This window comes from Elephantulus edwardii, unplaced genomic scaffold, assembly GCF_000299155.1.
Source record: "Elephantulus edwardii isolate Elephantulus edwardi_28Jun2011 unplaced genomic scaffold, EleEdw1.0 scaffold00183, whole genome shotgun sequence".
In the NCBI taxonomy this organism is placed as follows: Eukaryota; Metazoa; Chordata; class Mammalia; order Macroscelidea; family Macroscelididae; genus Elephantulus; species Elephantulus edwardii.
The window spans coordinates 4,337,899-4,357,826 of NW_006399933.1; the positions used below are offsets into that span (position 1 = coordinate 4,337,899).

The 19,928-nt window shown below is 34.9% G+C and overlaps 1 protein-coding gene across 1 annotated transcript in view; it reads left to right on the plus strand.

Moving 5' to 3' along the window:
* The window catches only part of PCLO (piccolo presynaptic cytomatrix protein), a 445,980-nt gene that overhangs the window by 390,699 nt on the left and 35,353 nt on the right, over positions 1-19,928 (plus strand). The window contains exons 22-23 of the mRNA XM_006896143.1: positions 4,141-4,282; positions 12,010-12,083. Of these exons, the coding sequence (XP_006896205.1) occupies positions 4,141-4,282; positions 12,010-12,083 (216 nt within the window). The remainder of the gene's footprint in view (positions 1-4,140; positions 4,283-12,009; positions 12,084-19,928) is intronic.

Sequence of the window (19,928 nt, forward strand, 5' to 3'; positions counted from 1 at the left end):
TGTTCCTTTTGAAATCACTAAATTATGACAAATTCTTTTTAGCTTTAAAATATTATTTTCTTCAATAATATATAGAGAAATTACAATCTTTGTGAATCAAAGCTCGACAGGTAGAATCTGCTCACTGACTTAAGTATTTAATAGCACCCTCTAGTGGATGCCTGGGGTGTTAGTATATGGGTTCTTCATTCTCTAAATTTTTTAAAATACATAATATTCAGTGTCTATTTTAAGGAAGCTCTTGGTTTTTTGAGGTATTTTTCTTTTAATTTATGAAGCTATGCTCGCTAATGTTTTGGTGGGATTTTTTTTCAATCCAACTAGATTTTCTGCTTTGGATAACTTCGAGTTGAGTAACCATGTGTTTTTATATCATAAGACAAATTGTAAAAGCCACAGAAAAAAATTTGTATCCTATAAAGTTTCTCCAACAAAGAGTGTGCAAAATCATCCCATATCAGATGGGCCTTGAGGAGAGACATTATTTGTATCAAATGCCTACAACTGTATACAAAGAACTACTAAAATAATTTCATTTAGTTCTCTGTTTAACTGAGGGAACTGCTAAAATATTGTTAGTATTTATTCAGTAAATATTTCTCTTAGAAATGATTTAAGAGTAACTTTTTTTAAAAAAACCTTCCAAAGAGCAGGTACAGGCTCTACTTTATATAATAATATGCATATAACAACTATTATCAAAGCTGGAAAGTGATAATTACAAGACACATAGATCACATGCCATTACGATCTGGCCGAGTTGACTTCTGACTAGAAAGACTTAGACTCATGAAATGAATGATGGATAGGATGGATTTTATGAATAATTACATTTATATGTATACACATTTAAAACCATAACAAAGGCGCACAGAGGGAAGACATAGGGAACCAAAGACAGAAAATTATTTGAATGAACTTGGATATAATGTGAAGGAGAGTACTAGCTGATAAATTTGGAAAGAAATAAAGGACGACATAAAACTAAATAATTTGGCTGAAGTATTGATTTTTTATAAGACCTTTCCTTGGTAAAATTTTGTAAAATTCAAAAAAGTATTCATTAATAAGTTTGTATTAATGTTAAAAAATGTTTCTACGTTTATTTGTCAATAAGGTGTATTTATTTCATTATACTACAATTGATGTTGGTTTAATTGTTGGATATTTCATTGAAAAGATATTGGTAACTATAGTTTCTGAAAAGTTACCATTAAAAGTATTTTTAAGATACTTGTATTCTTAGCACTAGCTTATCAAAATTCTTGCATTTCTGTATGGTTTTTGCTTATGATATAGTCTGATAACCATGGGAATGTCTATTATGCATTTTGATCTAACTCATTTTCAGAAACTAAATTTCAGACTATCTCTACACTGCACTTTTATGCTCAGTTAAGAGTAAAAAATCAAATTGAACACCCAGATGCTTTGTTAAGATAGCACTACAATCTGGATTAATTTACACAATTCACTTAGTTTCTGAATACCCGGAAATTCTATATCCTCATTATTAGATGTAAATATGTTTTATAAATAATTTAGATAAATTTATTCTAGTTAAATATACAAGTATCATCCTTTGTTTTTCTTTCATTTCTACTTGCCTACATTTTAATTATCAACTATCCTGCCACAAGCTCCCCAGAGATAGGGTGAAAGACAAAATGAGAAAGAATTTTAAAAAGTCTTTTTCTAGACTTATTTCTAGCCTTATCTCTCTCTTCTTGTTATGCCATGTTACATCCTGTTCAGATTTCTCAAATTGCTCAGAAAAATAATAGGACTGAAAACTGCATCAGGTAAAACCAAAGTTGGCCAAAGACTAAATATTTTGAAAGGTAAATAGTGAGCTATTACCTCTATAATGGAGTCATTCGGATGCATTGTGAGATCTCTGGGATGAAAATTGTTTTGATTCAGTAAGAATAAATTGACAAAATATTAAATGTCAATTAATTAAGAATGATCTTTGAAAATAGTATATCACGATTTCTCTGTTAATAAATACTTTTCAATGCCATATGAAAAATAGTCATTCTCTAGCTGGTTTGATTATTTAGTATATATTAAAAGTATTTCAGGTTTTCTTTATAATTCATTGATTAATCTGACATATTATGTTGCTGATGGTGAAGCTTTAGTTCCTTTACCTATCTTATAAGTTCTGTATCCAAATCTTATTACCTTTAATGCTTTTGTAAATTATCTTTCTAAAAGTCTTATCTCTGCTTTAACAGTAATTTATATTTATCTGGTTTTTCTACATATAAACTAAAGCAAATATTAAACAATTATTGTGATTATCTTCCCACAAGCTCTTGGTAATTGAATTTTTAACAATATTCAAATGTGTTCCCAATTTAGAGCTAGCTGAAATATGTCTAATCACTAAATTTTTCATTCTTTACTCTAGAAAAAATTCTATTCCTGTAATTAGAATAGATATTGTTAAAATTATTGATGATTTTTGAAAATATAGTCATGCTACAATGAAAGAAGTGAAGAAATTGGGAAAACCTAAATATTTACCCTGCAGTTACAGACTAGGGGACGAGCCTGGCTAAATCTAATGGTGGCTTTTTGGCCTTCAAGTTGTTTGCCTCACAGTGTTTGCGTTTTACATTTCATTCTAGTAGAGGGGCTGAAATTTCACCACAATCAGAGTCATTATATTTTTATAATATTCTTTTAAAAGACCTCTCTTTCTTACTTTAGGATCAAAAAAAATGATCAGAAATTTCACTCAGTTACATGAATTTGCCCAGCTACCTAAGAAACTCGTAAGAAACAGAGATTTAATTATAGAGGAAAGTATGTGTAGGTTTTAGAAGATAACAAAAAAGAATTTTTGGTCAGACCCATTCCAAAGAAATCTGGCTCTGGGAACTGTTATGTCAGTAAAGTCCTGCGGGAAAGTTGGGGATATGACAAATAAAATCAGAAGAGAACGAAGAACAAGTCAATTGTTGTGAGGTGCTATCCAATCTTCCCCAAGGCACAACAACCCTGTGCACGATAGGATGAAACCCTGGTACTTTGTGTGTGATCTTCACAATCATTGTTGGGCTTAGACCTGTTGTTAAAGTCACGGCGTCAACGCATCTCCACGGCCCCCCTCAGTAGGAAGGTCTCATCTTCCTCCTTGGAAACCAAAGTCCCATCAGGCAGACATTCTTGACCACATTTTCTTTTTCCAAATGAGAAACCTGTGACACCTTAGAATTCCGGTGATCTTGATTAAGAATAATTAGATCAATATGACCTAAATTCATGCTCTTAATTTCTTACCATGTGGCTGAAGACAAACATCAACAATTTCAAAAATCTACCTAAGGGAGGCTTCTTTATTTCAAACACAAAGAAACACAGTTGCCTTTTTTCTCTTCTTTTTGCCTTAAAAGTCTTCTCTAATGACTCATTCCCTAGCCTTAACAACGTCAATACTAATCTGTAATGGATCTTTTATTGCATGTAGCTGAACTTTAATATATCTATGAGAATATGCATTCTAATATCCAAAACTGAAATTTTTGAAACCAGCCCAGTCGTAAATTAGAAAATCCCCTAAAGAAAAACAAGTATCTCCAACCTTTAAAATGGTACTGGAGAGGGTTTCTCGAGTTACATGCAAACAAGCATAAAAGTTTCAGTTATTTCTTCAAACCATCTTTTGTATTTACGTCTTCAGTTCTCAGGAGTATAACAAATGATGAATGTAGAAAACAATGGAACCATTTTCTCTCTATCCTGTTATGTCAATCTACTATCTTTCTAAACTTATTTCTCCATGAAATAACCCAAATACCTGTTTGCCATATCACTGTTGTAATTCTGTACGAATAAACCACTACAACAATCTTAATACTACTAATAGACCAGTTAGGTACTTAATCTAAAACTAAATGGCTTTTCAGGAAAGTTTGTCTTATGAACAATGAGAAGAAAGTGGCATAAATGCTATTATAGTTCACTCTGGGTTAAGGACATGGACTTGCAAGGCTGGTTAAGAAATGTCGAGTTCTTGCGATGGCTTTATTCCTTTATATATGCATAGTAAGAAAACATATCGTTGTGCACGAAGGCCGAAATGCAGGCTCGTTTATTGACTGTGGTGTTGACTCTCCCTACACCATGCAGCAAAGCCTCCCACCCAGCGACCTGCAGAAAGCTCCGTGTCCACCGGCTCTTCGGGCAGCAGCCTTGGCAGTGGATATAGCGTGGATAGTGAAGGACGCAGCAGCGCTGCAGGCGACACTAATCTATTTCCTATTCCAAGGATGTAAGTTCTTCTTTCTTTTCCCCGTGCAAAATTAACATCATGAGAAAGGTCTTCTTAGCATTTAGCAGAAGATAACTAGATAATTATCCAGTTCTGAGTCATTGTCCTTGAAATACTTGAATTGTTCATGGCTATGTGAAAAATAGACTGGTCAGAAAATATTGGATTACTTTGGTTAATTCTAAAGATGAATGTTGGTCACTATCACCATTATTAAATCACTGTAATCTGTATTTAATAGAAAACTGCTGAAATAATAATTTAGCCATGCTTGACTCAGGTTCAGGGACTGTATAGCCACATTAATCAAGTAAGGACAAAAGTCAAACGTTATTAGTAAATGAGATTAATAGAATCAGTTTATGTCAGTCAGAGGAGATATATACTCAAAGAACATATATGTGGTGTTTACAATAAATTGGACCTTGAGTTATACATAATTTTAATCTATAATCTTTACAGTTAAAATTGAAGATGTTCAAGTGTTTCAGTCCTGTCTAGAAATAATTACATAACAGATTTTTCTTTCAGTAGATGCTACTTGAAAAAATTTCATTTGCTATTTGTTTTGGTGCCATTGAAACGAGGACTACTCACAGCGACCCCAAGTGGTAAAACAGAATTATCTCATGAGGTTTCCTACTGAGGAAAGCTTTATGGGACCAGCGTATCAGGTGGTCCTTTCTCAGAGTCACTAACCTTTTGGTTGCCACCAAGTGCTCTAAGCATTTTGTCACCAGGGAACCTCATGCATATCATGGAGAGAAATCACATTGCAAAGAGACAAAAAGAAAGCACATTGTGCTGAGAATGTCTTAGAAGAGATTTAGTTCATTGAGGAGCATCCAAGATAAATACGTACAAAATCTGATTTTCTCATTGATTTCTCTCCATTAAGACTTCTGGAAATTCAAATTCCATTGTTTGTCCCAGCTCCAAGATCTAGACCAAAGAGAATCTATCTTGCTAATATGTTAATCTAAGGCTTGTAAGAAAAAGAAGAAGAAGAAAAAAAAAAAGACTTAATTTTTAAGTGTTTGTGGAAAAAATTAAAAATGAATGCATTTTATGATTGTTGTTGTTGTGTACCATAAGGACGGAACAGACCCATAGCTGACCCTCCAGCTTTTACAGCATCGGAGGAGATTGTCCGTCCATCCTTCTCTTGCAGAGCAACCGGTGGCCTCCAACCACGTGTTTTCAGGATTGCAGCATAGCTTCTTGCCACTAGGCCACCAGAGCTCCCTGTATTTCATGATACATGATAATTATATGAAATTGACATTTTGGTGCCCATATTTAACATCTTATTGAGACCCCTCACTCATCCACTTCTAATTGAGAAATCACTACTTTTACACTACTATGTGGATTATCTAACAGCTTCACTCTCTAGCACTTTAAACTAAAAGTTTAACAACTCTTTATATGTGTCCTTGGTGCATATTCTTTCTCACCTTCTTCAGCAGAAAGCAAAGCTTTTGGAGGAGTGAAACTTCTATTCGTTCCTGTTTTAGTTGCCCCTTGTTCTATAAACAATGCCCTGGTGATCTAGTAAATGAGGAATTGTGCTGTCATCTCAAAGACAGGTGGTTCAAATCCACCAGCAGCTGTGTGAGAGCGATGGACAATATCCTCTTATGTAATTTGCAGCCTCTAAAAACACGTGAGAGGGTCAACTCTGGTGAACTCCAGTCAGTTCTGTCTCAATGGCAATGAGGTTTTTTGCATTTGTTTTTTATGATGCTTTCCTTTAATTCTTGGTATAGTCCTCATATTTAGATTATTTGTAAAAGCCAAATAATGAGGTAAGTAAGTTTAAAGGAAACACTATGTTTATTTTGTATATTTCCAGTTACATATTTTTCAATTTAAATTGTATAAATGTTTATCACAGGGTTTTCGGAGGCCTGCTATTTCAGAAGTGGATGGCCAATCCTTCTTCCTAGTCTGTCTTAATCTGAATGTTCAGATTAAGAGAAGTATCAGACAGACGAGCATTTTACAGACACATGAAAGATAAATCCCTTATTGTGGAGTGAACCATTCATATCAGTGTTGTCCCTGCCCTTGCCACACTTGTCTTTACTCACTTATTTCCCTGCTCCCCCATCCATCAGGATACCTATCCCTGAGGTTCTGTCTAACATACTTTGGACATGTTGTAAGGAGCGACCGGTCCTTGGAGAAGGACCTCATTCTTGGTAGGGTGGAGGGACAGCGCAGAAGGGGAAGGCCCTCTATGAGGTGGATTGACTCAGTGACTGGGGCAATTGGGATGGGTGTATCGGAGATGGTACAATTGACACAGGACAGAGCGGAGTTTAGGGCTGTTGTACACAGGGTCACTATGAGTCACAAGCAACTCGACGGCACATAACAACAAGAACAACAAATGTTTATCTCTGGGCCATCTTGGATTTGGAGTTTATTTTTAACTGAGTCAAGCATGGATCCAATATTTGTTTCTAATCTTATGTTTTCTTGGAAACGATTGCTGAAAGGAAGCAGATCTATCCTGATGATTCAACTCTACTTGACCAAAAATAATTTCACAAATTTATTAGGTTCTTCTCTCTAAGCTGTGAACATTGTAGTCACTTATTAAGCTGCACAGATAAGTTGATTTCCAATTTACAGTTAACCTTCAAAACATTTAATTGTGAACAAGACTACATTCATGAGGATATATAAGTTTGGTAGAGGATAATCCTATGAAACATTTATTTTCATTTGCTGCAAAAATATTCATGTACAGATGGTAGGGTGGGGCAAAGTTCATAACTTCTTAACCATAACCAAACTCTTGGAAGGAATGAGTTCCTGGATTTGAGGGTTTAAGAACATAATCTAAAGGGATGCCTAGGCTATTTAGCATAGTCTAATGCCATGGACTTCCAGGAGAACAAATACGCCTGTCCTGGAGAGGGTGAAACCAAACTGCTTCTTGGAGGCTAGGATTTTGAAGCTCCACCTCATATACTTTGAGAATGTGGCCAGAAGAGACCAGTCTTTGCAGAAGAATATCATTCTTGGCAGGGTGGAGGGACAGCAAGTGAGAGGAAGACCCAGGATGAGATGGTTTGACTCAGTGACTAAGAAATGGGTTTGCATCTGATGGAGACAGTGAGATTGGCTTGGGATAGTGCAGGCTTCAGAGCTATTGTACATAGGGTCACTATGAGTCACAGGCAACTCGATGGCACATGACAACAACAACTACAATCCACCAAGACAATATTTCATATCCTACATGTTAAGTAACAACTGAACTATTAATAACTTTTAAACAGTCATCCAAGGTGCAGACATTATCTTTTTTCCTTCTGGAGAAAAGAAGAACGAAGAAATTCCAAGATTCAGAAAACAATCATGGAAAAAAAGGACTGATGAACCACACCAATCACAATCTGAGACCAGGACTATACAATGCCTTTCCACCATTACCAATGGCTTTGATTGGAGTTACAGTAGATGCTGTTGGACAGAACGGGGGTGGGGATTTAAATAAAAATTAAAAGCCATGGAAAATATCAGCCCTAAAGAGAGGAATCCCCTCAACAAGAGGGATTGACATTGTGACTGCAACAATGTATTCAAGCGTGTCAAAAATAATGAAGATTGCATAGGATAGGATCACGCTCAAATCTGTTATTCAGAGCGTTGCTATGAACCATACTTAGCCTCACCTAACAACAACGATAGATGATAGATAGATAGATAGATTAGATAGATAGATAGATAGATAGATAGATAGATAGATAGATAGATAGTTATAGATAGACAGACAGACACTCAGAAACCCCCTAGGCAAAGTCCCTAGACTGGCTTTGAGCCAGAAATGGAATCACCCCTGGGAATCAGCTAGCAGTCAAATAATGGACTTTCAAGTGAGTAATAACATCATCAGGAGCATACTCCACTGAACAACGAACCACAGGGGACCTAAGGGCAGCATTTGCCCAAAAGCAAACCTCAGAAGGCAAGAATGTAAAGAAGGATGAACAGGCAAAGGGAAACAGGACAGGAAGTGAGAAGAGTCCTGTGACATGGAAGTTATTTAAACTAATATTAAAAAATGAAATGTCTATCACCTGTTAAATGAAAAAAACTAACTAGATCTGAAATATTCACACAAAAACGACAATTGGGAAGAAACCTCAAGTTTGATTATGGAAAAAATGGAGAAATAGTGGACATTAAAATAAAAGTTAGTGGAAATTTAGCAATTATAAGATTTACATCAAATGATGCTCAATTGATGAAACAAGTAAACAAAGGATATGTAAATCATCGGTATTTGTAACATTTTTAAATCCACATTTTCATTGTGAAGAAGCAAAGGGACAGGTTTTTATTGGCTAAAACTTACAACTGAAAATTTAAAAAATAATTTCATTTTTACAGAAATTTTAGTATTCTCCAAAAAAAATTCAACACATTAGACTCCAGTACAAGTTTCATCTTTGACATAAAGTTAAGGTTAGATGTTGTTTATATCCCTTATTAAGGAAAAAATTAATTTTGTGTGACTTAAATCTTCTGACATGTAATTAAAATTATTGCAAGTTATCCCACTTGTAATTTATAGACATGCTAGATCTCTTATAACTATACCAGAAAGATTGATGAAATTCATGACTGTTCTTCTATAAGAATGGGTGAGATCAGACATAGTAATTCTGTTTTTAGAGTTGATAATTTATGGATTTACAAGGCTGTGGGGGGGAAAAGACCACATTCAAATTCTTGGTACTTCTCATTGGGGTTACTATAATATTAAACAGTGAATAAATGTTTAAAAACAAATAAATTATGTTCACTCCCCAAAATAAAACAGATAAACCAAAAATCCACTGCCATTGAGTCAATTCTGACTATGGCCAACCCTCCCTCAGCTTTCCACGATTGTAAATCTTGATGGAAAAGGACTGCTCAGCATTTTCCCAAGGAACAGCTGGTGGATTTGAACCACTGACCTTTGGGTTAACAGCACAGCACATTGTACACTATACTTACCTTTTAGTTAAGAGAACAACACACTTTGTCACACATGCATATATATAATTTAATAGTGATGGGGAAAAAATCATCATTTCCATAGAGTAAACTATGTTATTTCTTCAATATTCAAGGTGGAAGTAGACTATGAAGTTTTTACATGTACTTCAAATTTCATTTTCTCCCATTATCCTGTTTTCTCAGAACTCTCTAGGATATTACATTTTTTCCTATGAGAAATTTTTTTCCTGAAATTTATGGCTAGACTAATGTAAATATCCAATACATATTTCTTGATTGAATAAGAGACATGGATTATAAAATTTGAAGTTAAAAAGGCCAGAGTTGAGGATTGTTTTTGAGAATTAAGAAAAATTAATTCTCCAACACTGCCCTAAACAGTTTTGTTTCTTTTCTATTTCACTTACCTTCACAATGTTGCCAAACTTTCTGTCAATATAATTATGTGTTGGACACACTTTTCTGGTTATGGACCTAAAGTAAAAAATAATATCCATTAGAAGCAAAGATAATATCAAATGCTATCAAAATAAAAATGAAATACTCAAGAAAAAAACTGATCAAAAGTTATTTTCATTCTAAATTAACTAAAATTTAGTTTAAAAAATGTTGTTATGTCCTGAAAAGGATTTTTTTTTCTGGTTCTACATTGCTTCCGTGGTCATGTGGTATGTTTACTAAATTCATCTTCACTTTTAACTGCATAAACTGCAGGTATAAAGTATTATTTAGCTCATTCTACCACCATATTTTTTAAAGTGGGGTACCATCAAATTGATGCATAGTAACCCAATATGACAGAGTAGATCTACCAATAGGATATCCTTGACTTTAATATACAGAAGTACATGCTCATGGATTTCTCCCATGGAGCTGTTGAGTGGATTCAAACAGCCAACTTTTCCATTTACAGCTAGACAGTTAATCCTTTGCACCACCAGGGCTGCGGCTAAGTTATTAAGCTTTTCTTCTTCTCGAACAGTAAGAAGCAGTTCTTTGTTTAGTCATTGTTGTTGTTGTTAAGTGCCGTCAAGTCGTAGAGAACTCATTGTGACCCTATGAACAAAAGACCTGAAAACTTGTCTAACTCTCATTAATTTCTCCAAGTTCATAGAGTTTCCGGAGGAAAGCTATAATGGGTTATTATGTGTCAATTTATTTCATGAGGACCATCAGTTTCTTATAGAAAGATTGAAAACTGTAGGTATTGTGTATTTCTTAAACAATAAGTGAGGTTGTATGTATTTCTTAAATACTCTTCCTGTATACTTCCAGATGAAAGTCTATATAGATGATAGTTAGGTAGATAGATAGATAGATAGATAGATAGATAGATAGATAGATAGATTCTAATCTATGCTTATACTTGTCCCTCACATAATCATGCAATGAAAATTTGCACTTAAACCGTAGATCTAGAATTCTCAGAACAATGTAATAAAATGACTTTTCAAAAGAATAATTTCTATGGAGTAGGATGATAACAGGACATTTAGAGAACACTTCAAGTATGATATAATTGAATTCTAAGGAAAAAACCAAAACAAAACCAGAGATATTGTTATCAGGGCCAACAAAACAACTACTTTTTGTGAGAGTAAAGAATTATTGTCAGTAAATCCTGCTCTATTAGAATTATTGTCTGGAAAGCATTATTAGCAAGATTTATTTAAGAACTATTTTTAACACCTAAGAACTTCCACCTTTTTAGAACATCTTCTGTAGATGCACAGGAAAGTGACTGCACAATCTTTTGCATGTAATGTAGCTTTTTCTCTGACTGAAGAAGTAACAACCAACCTGCAGTCACTTGATTGTTCATTATTAAGATTCTAAACTCAAAATGATCAGTTATCTTGTGTTCTAGCACATGAGTTATAGACAAGAATAAAGATAAGGAAGGGGATATGATTAGAGAAGCTATAAAAGAAAAAAACTTGACCAACTTAAGTTATAAACAACATGAAATAGCAAAACCAGACATGGAGCCAAAGAAGTCTAACTTCAAAAGCCAATTTGCTAGGCACTCCTAAAGGCAGAAAATTTATCTAAAAGTTACAAGTTTTAAAAGAACTCACCAAAACCTGTATATGCATTTGTATTGTCATTTACTTATTAACCAACATTCCCTTTCTTGCCAAAGAATTTATGAAAATTCATCATTGTAAACTGTCAAGATATAGAAACCCCTTCTCCCTTCTCTAGTCAAAAAAGGAAAAATATAAAATAATTTCCCAGTTTTAAATTTAAATGATTATCTGGCATTTAATAAGTGAATTAACAAAGATTGATTAAATTTTGAGTTATTATATTTGTATTAAGAGGAGTTTTTATGGCCTAATGGTAAGGAGCTGTGCTGCCAACCTAAAGACAGACATGCAGTTAGAATTCACTATCTGCTCCACAGGAGACAAATAGACCATGTCCTGTGCAGTCTGAAAACCCACTGGAGGGTCTGCTATGAGTCAATTCTGACTCAACAGTACACAACAACAACAGCAACAGTGTATTTGCATAAATAATAATAATAAATTTTTTGTTTTAAAATCAATATGATACATTTGTTGTGTATGTATTTTCTTTTCAAATGCTTTGATTCTGAATATGAGATTTTATTTTGGGGTTTTTTTGGTGATTGACTTGCTCACTTGCATGCAGGTGGTCTTACCTGAATAAATATACAAACTCTTATTTTCTTTTAACAGAGGAAAGATGGGTCAGAATGGGCAAGAGCCTGTAAAACAGCCGGGAGTGGGAGTAGGACTAACAGATGCTGAAGGTAAGTTATAATCTACAGTAATGAGTTATGTTTGAATCTACTAACTACATTATCAGTGTTTGGTTTGATTTGTTTTCTTTTAATATAAATGTAAATTTCTAAGGATTCTGGAAAAAGTAGTAAATCATTGTTATCTAGTAAATGAGAATGGCTTTCTAATTCCATTTAATGATATTTCCTATTTCCTCATTCATCTTCGAAACAAGTTCTTTGGGAAACTGCAAATGTAAAAGACGAAGCAGAGTGACAGGAAAGAATCTCAAAAGACTTTCTCAAAATAAAAATAGCTTTATGAAATGTTTTTCTTTATTAAGAATATTTAAAGAGAAAACTATATGTGTAATTTAAGTCATTGAGAATTCTTTAATATAGGAAGCTGAAAATATACCTGTAGAAGCCATTTTAGAGATAAATTCATTTCTGAACTGATATCTAAATTAAAAACTAAATTGAAGTTAAATTTTGTAATAGTAAACCTGTAGCATATATAAAATACAGAAGAAAATCACTTTAGCATCTGTTAACATAAAGATTAGCTTGAAGATTCACAATGACTAGGTTAAAAAGCTGGTTAAACCTTTATGACCTGCATCATCTTCTTACCCATTTTAATTGCTCTAAGAGGCAAAGGTAATGAAACTCTGTCTTTAATACGTTAAATGTGTTACTAGGAGAGGTTATTCCTTAGTAAAGATGGAGGATCAGCAAAAGAGAGGAAGACCCCAACAAGACAGAGTGACACAATGACTGCAGTAAGGGGCTCAAACGTTTCAGAGGTGATGAGGATGGCACAGGACAGGCAAGGACAGGACAGGGCTCAGGTCCGTCGTTCACCAGGAGTAGACACAACCACACCTAACAATAAGTACTTTACATGACTCAAACTATATTATTAAAATAATAATTTACTAAGTTTTAGTAAAATGTCTTTTTGCTAGTGTTACGTAGAAGATAACTAAAATGTAAGCATCAGTCAAGGTCAAAGCAAGTGATATGAACACATGAAAATAAATAATATTAAACAGAATATATACAGATGCAACATCACAAGGGCACAAAATGGGTTTCCACTCTAATCCTGGTACAAATGTAACTTGCTCTATCTTCAGAAATCTTCTCACAAATGTTTTGTGTAAGCACTCAGGTGGCCTACTGGTGAGAAAGTGTGCTGCAATCCCAAAGCCATGCTCTGTGTGTGTGTGTACGTGTGTGTGTGTGTTTTATTATTTTTTTTACAATTTTATTGTGCTTTAATATATGACATGTCACATGCACTTTCTGCTTAGAACATTTATAATTATTTTGACTTTGTTTAAACATAATAATTTTTATAAATGTTCCATTGGCTTGGTTGGGGGTTTTTTTTAATTTTTTTATTGTTATTATTAATTTCAATGAACATCTGCAGTTTGAATCCAGCATAGATGAGAAGGATTGGCCATCTCCTCTTGAGAATTAACCACCTCTGAAAACCTTCTAGAGGGTCAGATATCAGTCAGTTCCAACTCAAAGGCACACAAGCACAATATATCTTTATGACTATTTTTAGATGTAAATATATATCACATTTTTCTTTGCTCTATCACTGTGTTCCCCAGTGGGCCTTCCTCAAAAATCTCTCGCTATATTTTGATGAGTCCCAAATCTACAGTCCAAATTCTTGGAATTTCACTTATGTAATTAACATCTTACAGGTATCTGTCCATCCAGAAAAGGAAAATATTTATATTTCATAAAGAGGAAATTTAAGGTCATAAATTGACACCAAGTCAGGAACTTGCAAAAGGCAGCAGAGGATAGAAAGGCAGGAAAAGAAAGTTTCTACAGTAGCTAGTGAAGAAGTGTCTGTAAATTGGAGTCAAGGGAGAGCAGAGACCCGTGCAAACCTCTACTCCTAGAAGCAAAAAACAAGAAAGAAGCACAACAAATGTCATAATTAGATCATGAGAAACAAAACCATGGGAGAAACCCCTCAGGGTTTTTTTTCTTTGCTATTCCTCAACTTCACGCCCTTCCTTTATCAAACTCAGCTGCAAGCCAGCTGGTAGGAGAGTCTGGTAAATATAGGTTAAGGGCAGCTATTCTCAAAGATCAAGCAAAAGCTGAAGCAGACATCTGACAGCATACAGCCTATGGCAAGTACAGTATTTTAGTGTTCACACATGCACATTGAACTGTTCTTTCTTGAAACTTTATTCATTCACTCTCTTCTCCATTTTGTATCCTTCTACTATACTCATCTATATTTTCATAAAGACTGTGTATATTGTTACTATTGCTCCTTGAAATGAATGGATCTATTTTTTTTTTCTTCTTCTTTTTTTTTTTTTGTCTGTACCGTCAAATCAGATCTGACGGTACAGGAGGAGATTGTCCCTCCTTTCCTGGCAGAGCATCTGGTGGATTCAAACCATGCACCTCTGGGATTATAGTGTAGCTTCTTGCCACTAGGCCACCCACCAGAGCTCCCCTGAATCGATCTATTTTTATGCGGAGGTCATCTATAAGACTCAATAGGACAGAATTACACTTTTATTCATCTTGGTGTCTCAGCATTTAGCAGAAAACTTTGCCCTAGAGTTATTTAATGCATTTTTTCTTTAAAAAAATAAAGAATAATTGTTGAGATAAAGAATACACAGCATGACAATATATTAAACCCATTGTTTTTATATGATTCTGAAATACAGATATAGATCAAAGACATAACTGGTGTTTTATTCCCACTAAAAGTTTAGCAATTCACTTGGACTTTCTTTGAATCCTAAAGTTTACAAATAAAGTCATTTTCACACAAATGTTGACAGCTAACAATAGCTATTGTTACCTCTAAAGCAATTGCTTTCTTCCTGTCAGTCCCACACAAATCATGCTTGTTTTCTAAAATGGAGCAATCATAAGCTAACTTTTCGTTTACATCTACCGATCCAGGGGTTTCTACTTTAGTAAAATGACACTGAGAAACAGGTGATCTCAGATTGGCTATTAAGACTAGGGGTAAATTTGAGGATGAGAACAAGATGAAATCCATAATGTGAGTCATTTATACTTATATGCCTTTTGGTAGTAATATTTGAGTAAGTTTTTGACAGAGTTATTAGTGATATATTGACTATGACTAAATTTATAATTTATGCATTTATAGAATCTTATATATAAGTAGCTCCATAGTAGTTATATAAGAAAGAGCTAATAATATGGGTAAGAAACTACAGAATGTTAAAATTCTGGAGGAAGTTTGTAAGGAAGATTATATTAACAGAGTGCAGGAAGAAAATGATTTAATTGTACTGTATATTTTTGTTCTAGGAAAACTTTATTTTAAATGCAATATTTTGCCCTCATGGTTATATAGAAATAATTCTGTGTTATACTTGATATATTTGTAGTTTTTATTTTGTTTGTTTTACTTGTATAATCTAAAGAACTGCCATCACTTCCTTTTGTTGTCATTTCATATAAATAACAAATTCAATGGGAGAAAAATAACAGTAACATCTATTTCAAAAGGAGGTAAATGAAATTTGGTTTTGGACATAATATATAGTTCCTGATTAGATTACTCTTCTACATTTCTTCCAGGGAACCATGAAAAAGTGTCTTTTCATAGAAAAAGCTCTTTTTAAATAAATCTCATTTCATTTTGAGTCTTTCATATTATTTATTTAAGTACTTTGATTTAGGAACTACTTAATCTACTCTAAGGAAAAATTATTAGAAATATGTGCTCTACTTTAAATCAAAAGTCTGTCATAATTTTAAATTATGACCTTTGTACATTTTGTTCAGATAAAACTTTTACTTTTTTTTGTCTCTGTAGTATACATAATACATAAATTTATGTTGCATGAGGTTAAGCTATCATATTGAGCATGCTGAGATTTTTTTAAATGTTAAAAAAGCATTTCCTTGTTCTCCTTATTGAACAAATACATTTATTTGACTTCTGCATTTTTAAAATGTGACCTTTTTATCATTATAGAGATAACACATAAATTTAAATCCCAGCATTTGATTAATTCAGTGGCTCAAAATTGAGATCAAAAGTTCTAGGATTCTCATCTAGACTTTAATTGAATATGATAAGTCTTCTTATTATCCCTACAAATAAAATACTGATTTTCAATACTTTAAATAAGTTCACAGGAAAAGGTGGAAATAACCATTGTATTTGGCACATGTTTAATGCTCTCAGCAGCGGTCACGAAATCAAAAGCAGGTTGCATTGGAAAATCTGCCATCTCCAAAGTGCTAAAGATCAACAATGCCAGTTTAAGTATAAGATGCACCTGATCCAAGCCATGGTATTCTCAATGGCTTCCTATGCATCTGAAAGTTGCATAAGGATGGGAGGGAAAACACTCCAAAGCTTTTAAATTGTGGTGCTGGTTAAGAATGCTGAATCTACTCTAGACCGGCGAAAGAACAAACGAGTCCCTCTTGGAAGAAGTACATCCAGGGCACCCCTGAGATGAAAGTAGGATGAAACTTCATCTCAACAAACTTTGAATATATTGGCAAAAAGGGCTGATTCTGAGTAAAAGGCATCAAAAGTGGAAATATAGAGAGCTACAGAATGAAAGTATGACCCTGAGTTATATGAATTGACCCAGTGACAGTAAAAATTGGCTAGAGATCATGAGAATGGTGTCAGACAGGGCATGGTTAAGATCGGTTGCTCATAGATCACTATTCATAGTAGTCAACTAAAGGGCACCTAATAATATCAACATTATGAAATTAGAAATGAGTATAGGCAGAACCTTTTTATATTGCATCTAAATGTGTATAATTAGGCAAGATTAATAAAATATGAACTTGTTAGGAGAGTTATACAAGATACATTTTTTTAAAATATTTCATTTAAACAATTTGGCTTAATTGTATATAATAACTTCCAATGGCACTATCAAGAGATACTGTTGTTGATATTGTAGAGTCAGAACTAACCCACAGCTGACTGTCTAGCAGGATTTCAGAGGTGATAAATTGTAGAATCCATAAAAGATGGGAAGGAGTGTAACAATCTTTTCCTGTGGAGCAGCTAGTGGATTCAAACCACGTATGTTTGCATTGGCAGTGCAATTCCTTACCACTAAGCCACCAGAGCTCCCTTAAGATAGACTAATTAACCTTTTTGATATTTTTAAAAGATTGTTATTTTTTTAAAAACTTGCATATGCCAAGGAACTTAAAAAATAGCAATCCTACCAATTGGCTACAAAATCCAAATAACTTGAAGCCATTCCAAAGACATGTGATCCAACAAAATATATATCCATAAATAAACAATATCACTTTCAAATGCAAAAGAAAATGCTGGATATAATTTAAAATGTATCTTGAATGGGTAAGTTTTGTTGTTGTTGTTGTTGTTATGTGCCATCGAGTCGTTTCCGACTCATAGCGACCCTATGCACAACAGCTCTAAACCCTGCTCTATCCTGCGCCAACCGCACCGCCTCTGACACACCCATCCCGATTACCCCAGTCACCGAATCAATACATCTCATAGAGGGTCTTCCCCTCCTGCACTGTCCCTCCACCCTCCCAAGCATGATGTCCCTCTCCAAGGACCCGTCCCTCCTGGCAACATGTCCAAAGTATGTCAGACGAAGCCCCAGAATCCTTGCCTCCAAGGAGCAGCTTGGTTTAATCCTCTCCAAGATGGATATGTTTGTTTTCCTGGCAGTCCATGGTACATTCAGTACCCTTCTCCAGCACCACAGCTCAAAAGCATCCACTCTCCTTCTGTCCTCCCTAGTCATTGTCCAACTCTCTGATGCATAACAAGCGATTGCAAATACCATGACCTGTATCAGGCGCACCTTAGTCTCCAGAGAGACACTGTTGCTCCTGAGTACCTTTGAGAGGTCCCTAACGGCAGACTTTCCCATCGCGATACGCTTTTTGATTTCCTGACTGCTGGTACCAAGAGTGTTGACTGTGGAGCCGGGCAAAGTGAAGCTGTGAACACTCTCAATCTCTTCGTCATCCATCCTGACACTGCCAATTGGTCCAGTGGCAAGAATCTTTGTCTTCTTGACGTTGAGCCTTAGTCCATACTGAAGGCTGCAGTCCTTGACCCTTTGCAGCAAGTGCTTGAGGTCCTCCTCAGTTTCAGCAAGCAAGGTTGTGTCATCTGCATAACGGAGATTGTTAATAGATCTTCCACCAATCCTGATGCCACAATTCTCCTCATAGAGCCCAGCCTCTTGGATAATCTGCTCTGCATACATGTTGAAAAGGTATGGAGACAGGATGCATCCCTGGCGTACACCCTTCCCTATTTTGAACTATGCAGTGTTACCCTGCTCTGTTCTGACTACTGCCTCTTGATCCAAGTATAGGTTTCGTATTAGCACAATTAAATGTTCTGGGATTCCCATTCTTCTCAGAGTCAGCCACAGTTTGTTATGATCCACACAGTCAAATGCCTTTGCATAATCAATGAAACACAGATAGACATTCTTCTGGTATTCCCTGCTTTCAGCCAAGATCCATCTAACATCAGCAACGATATCCCTAGTACCACGACCCCTTCTAAACCCAGCCTGGACTTCCGGCAGTTCTCTGTTGATGTGCTGTTCTAATCGTTTTTGGATGATCTTCAGCAGAATCTTTAGATAAGTCAAAACTTGCAACAATATATTGAGAACTTCACGTTAGATTCTGAAGAAAACAGAACAAAGAACATATTTATGATGTTATAAAGATCTTGGCTGAAAGCAAAATTACCAGAAAGACTTTTATCTGTGCTTTATTGACTAGTCAAAGACATTCAGCTTCATTCATCATAACAATTATGATTATTATTGCAAAGAACTAGGATTCCACAAAACCTAATTGTACAGGGGGGAAACTATGCACAGACCAAAAGGTTACTTCATAATTTAAAGCTAGGAATAGCATGAATCATGGTTTGTTCTTTCATTATATTTGCTCAATGTGTATGCTGAACAAATAATCTAAGAGCCTGAACTAGATGGAGAACCCAGCACTAAAACTGGAGGAAGACACTTTGACAATTTGAGTTATTCAGATGACACAGTCTTGCTTACTTAAAGTGAAGAGTTAAAGTGCTTGGTGATACAAATCAAAGATTACAAACTTCCATATCAATGATACTTCAACGTAACGAGAAAAGTAAATTGCCACAACTGAATTAACAAGCAATACCATGATATAAGAATAAAATATTTAAGTTATAAAGGACTTCATTTTAATTGGATCCACAGTCAACACCCAAATAAGCAGTAATCAAGTAAAATGAGTGTAGGAAGCATGGAGATGGTTATATCTGACCTGTACAAATTCCACAAAGGGGAACTGTCCCCATCAACAAAATCTTCACTACAAAACTAATCCCTGTAAGGTCAGAAATGGCCTCCTATGCTCTTGATCCTACTTATACTAATTTTAACACAAATCTTAACTGCTCTACTGGATCTGAAATCCATTGCAATAACTACATAGATCTTACAGGGTTCATTAGAAAACTTAACTGGTTACAATTCAGGTTGGCAACAAGTTGCCCTCTGTCCAGGCACCATCTCAATTGTTCTCATAGGCTCTTTTGCTTCAAACTCAAGACTTAAAGCAGTGTTACAAAGTTCCCTTGTTCTTGTTTTTCTGTGCCATTGAGTTGCCTGTGACTCACAGAGAACTTACGTGCAACAGCTCGGAATCTTGCACTGTCCTGAGCCAGTCTCACCGACTCAGACACATTTACCCCCATTACCTAGTTACTATGTCAACACACCTCATCCAGAGCCTTCCTTTCCTGAACTGTACCTTCACCCAGAATTCTGAGCATGCTATATTTTCCAAGCATCTTTCCCTCCC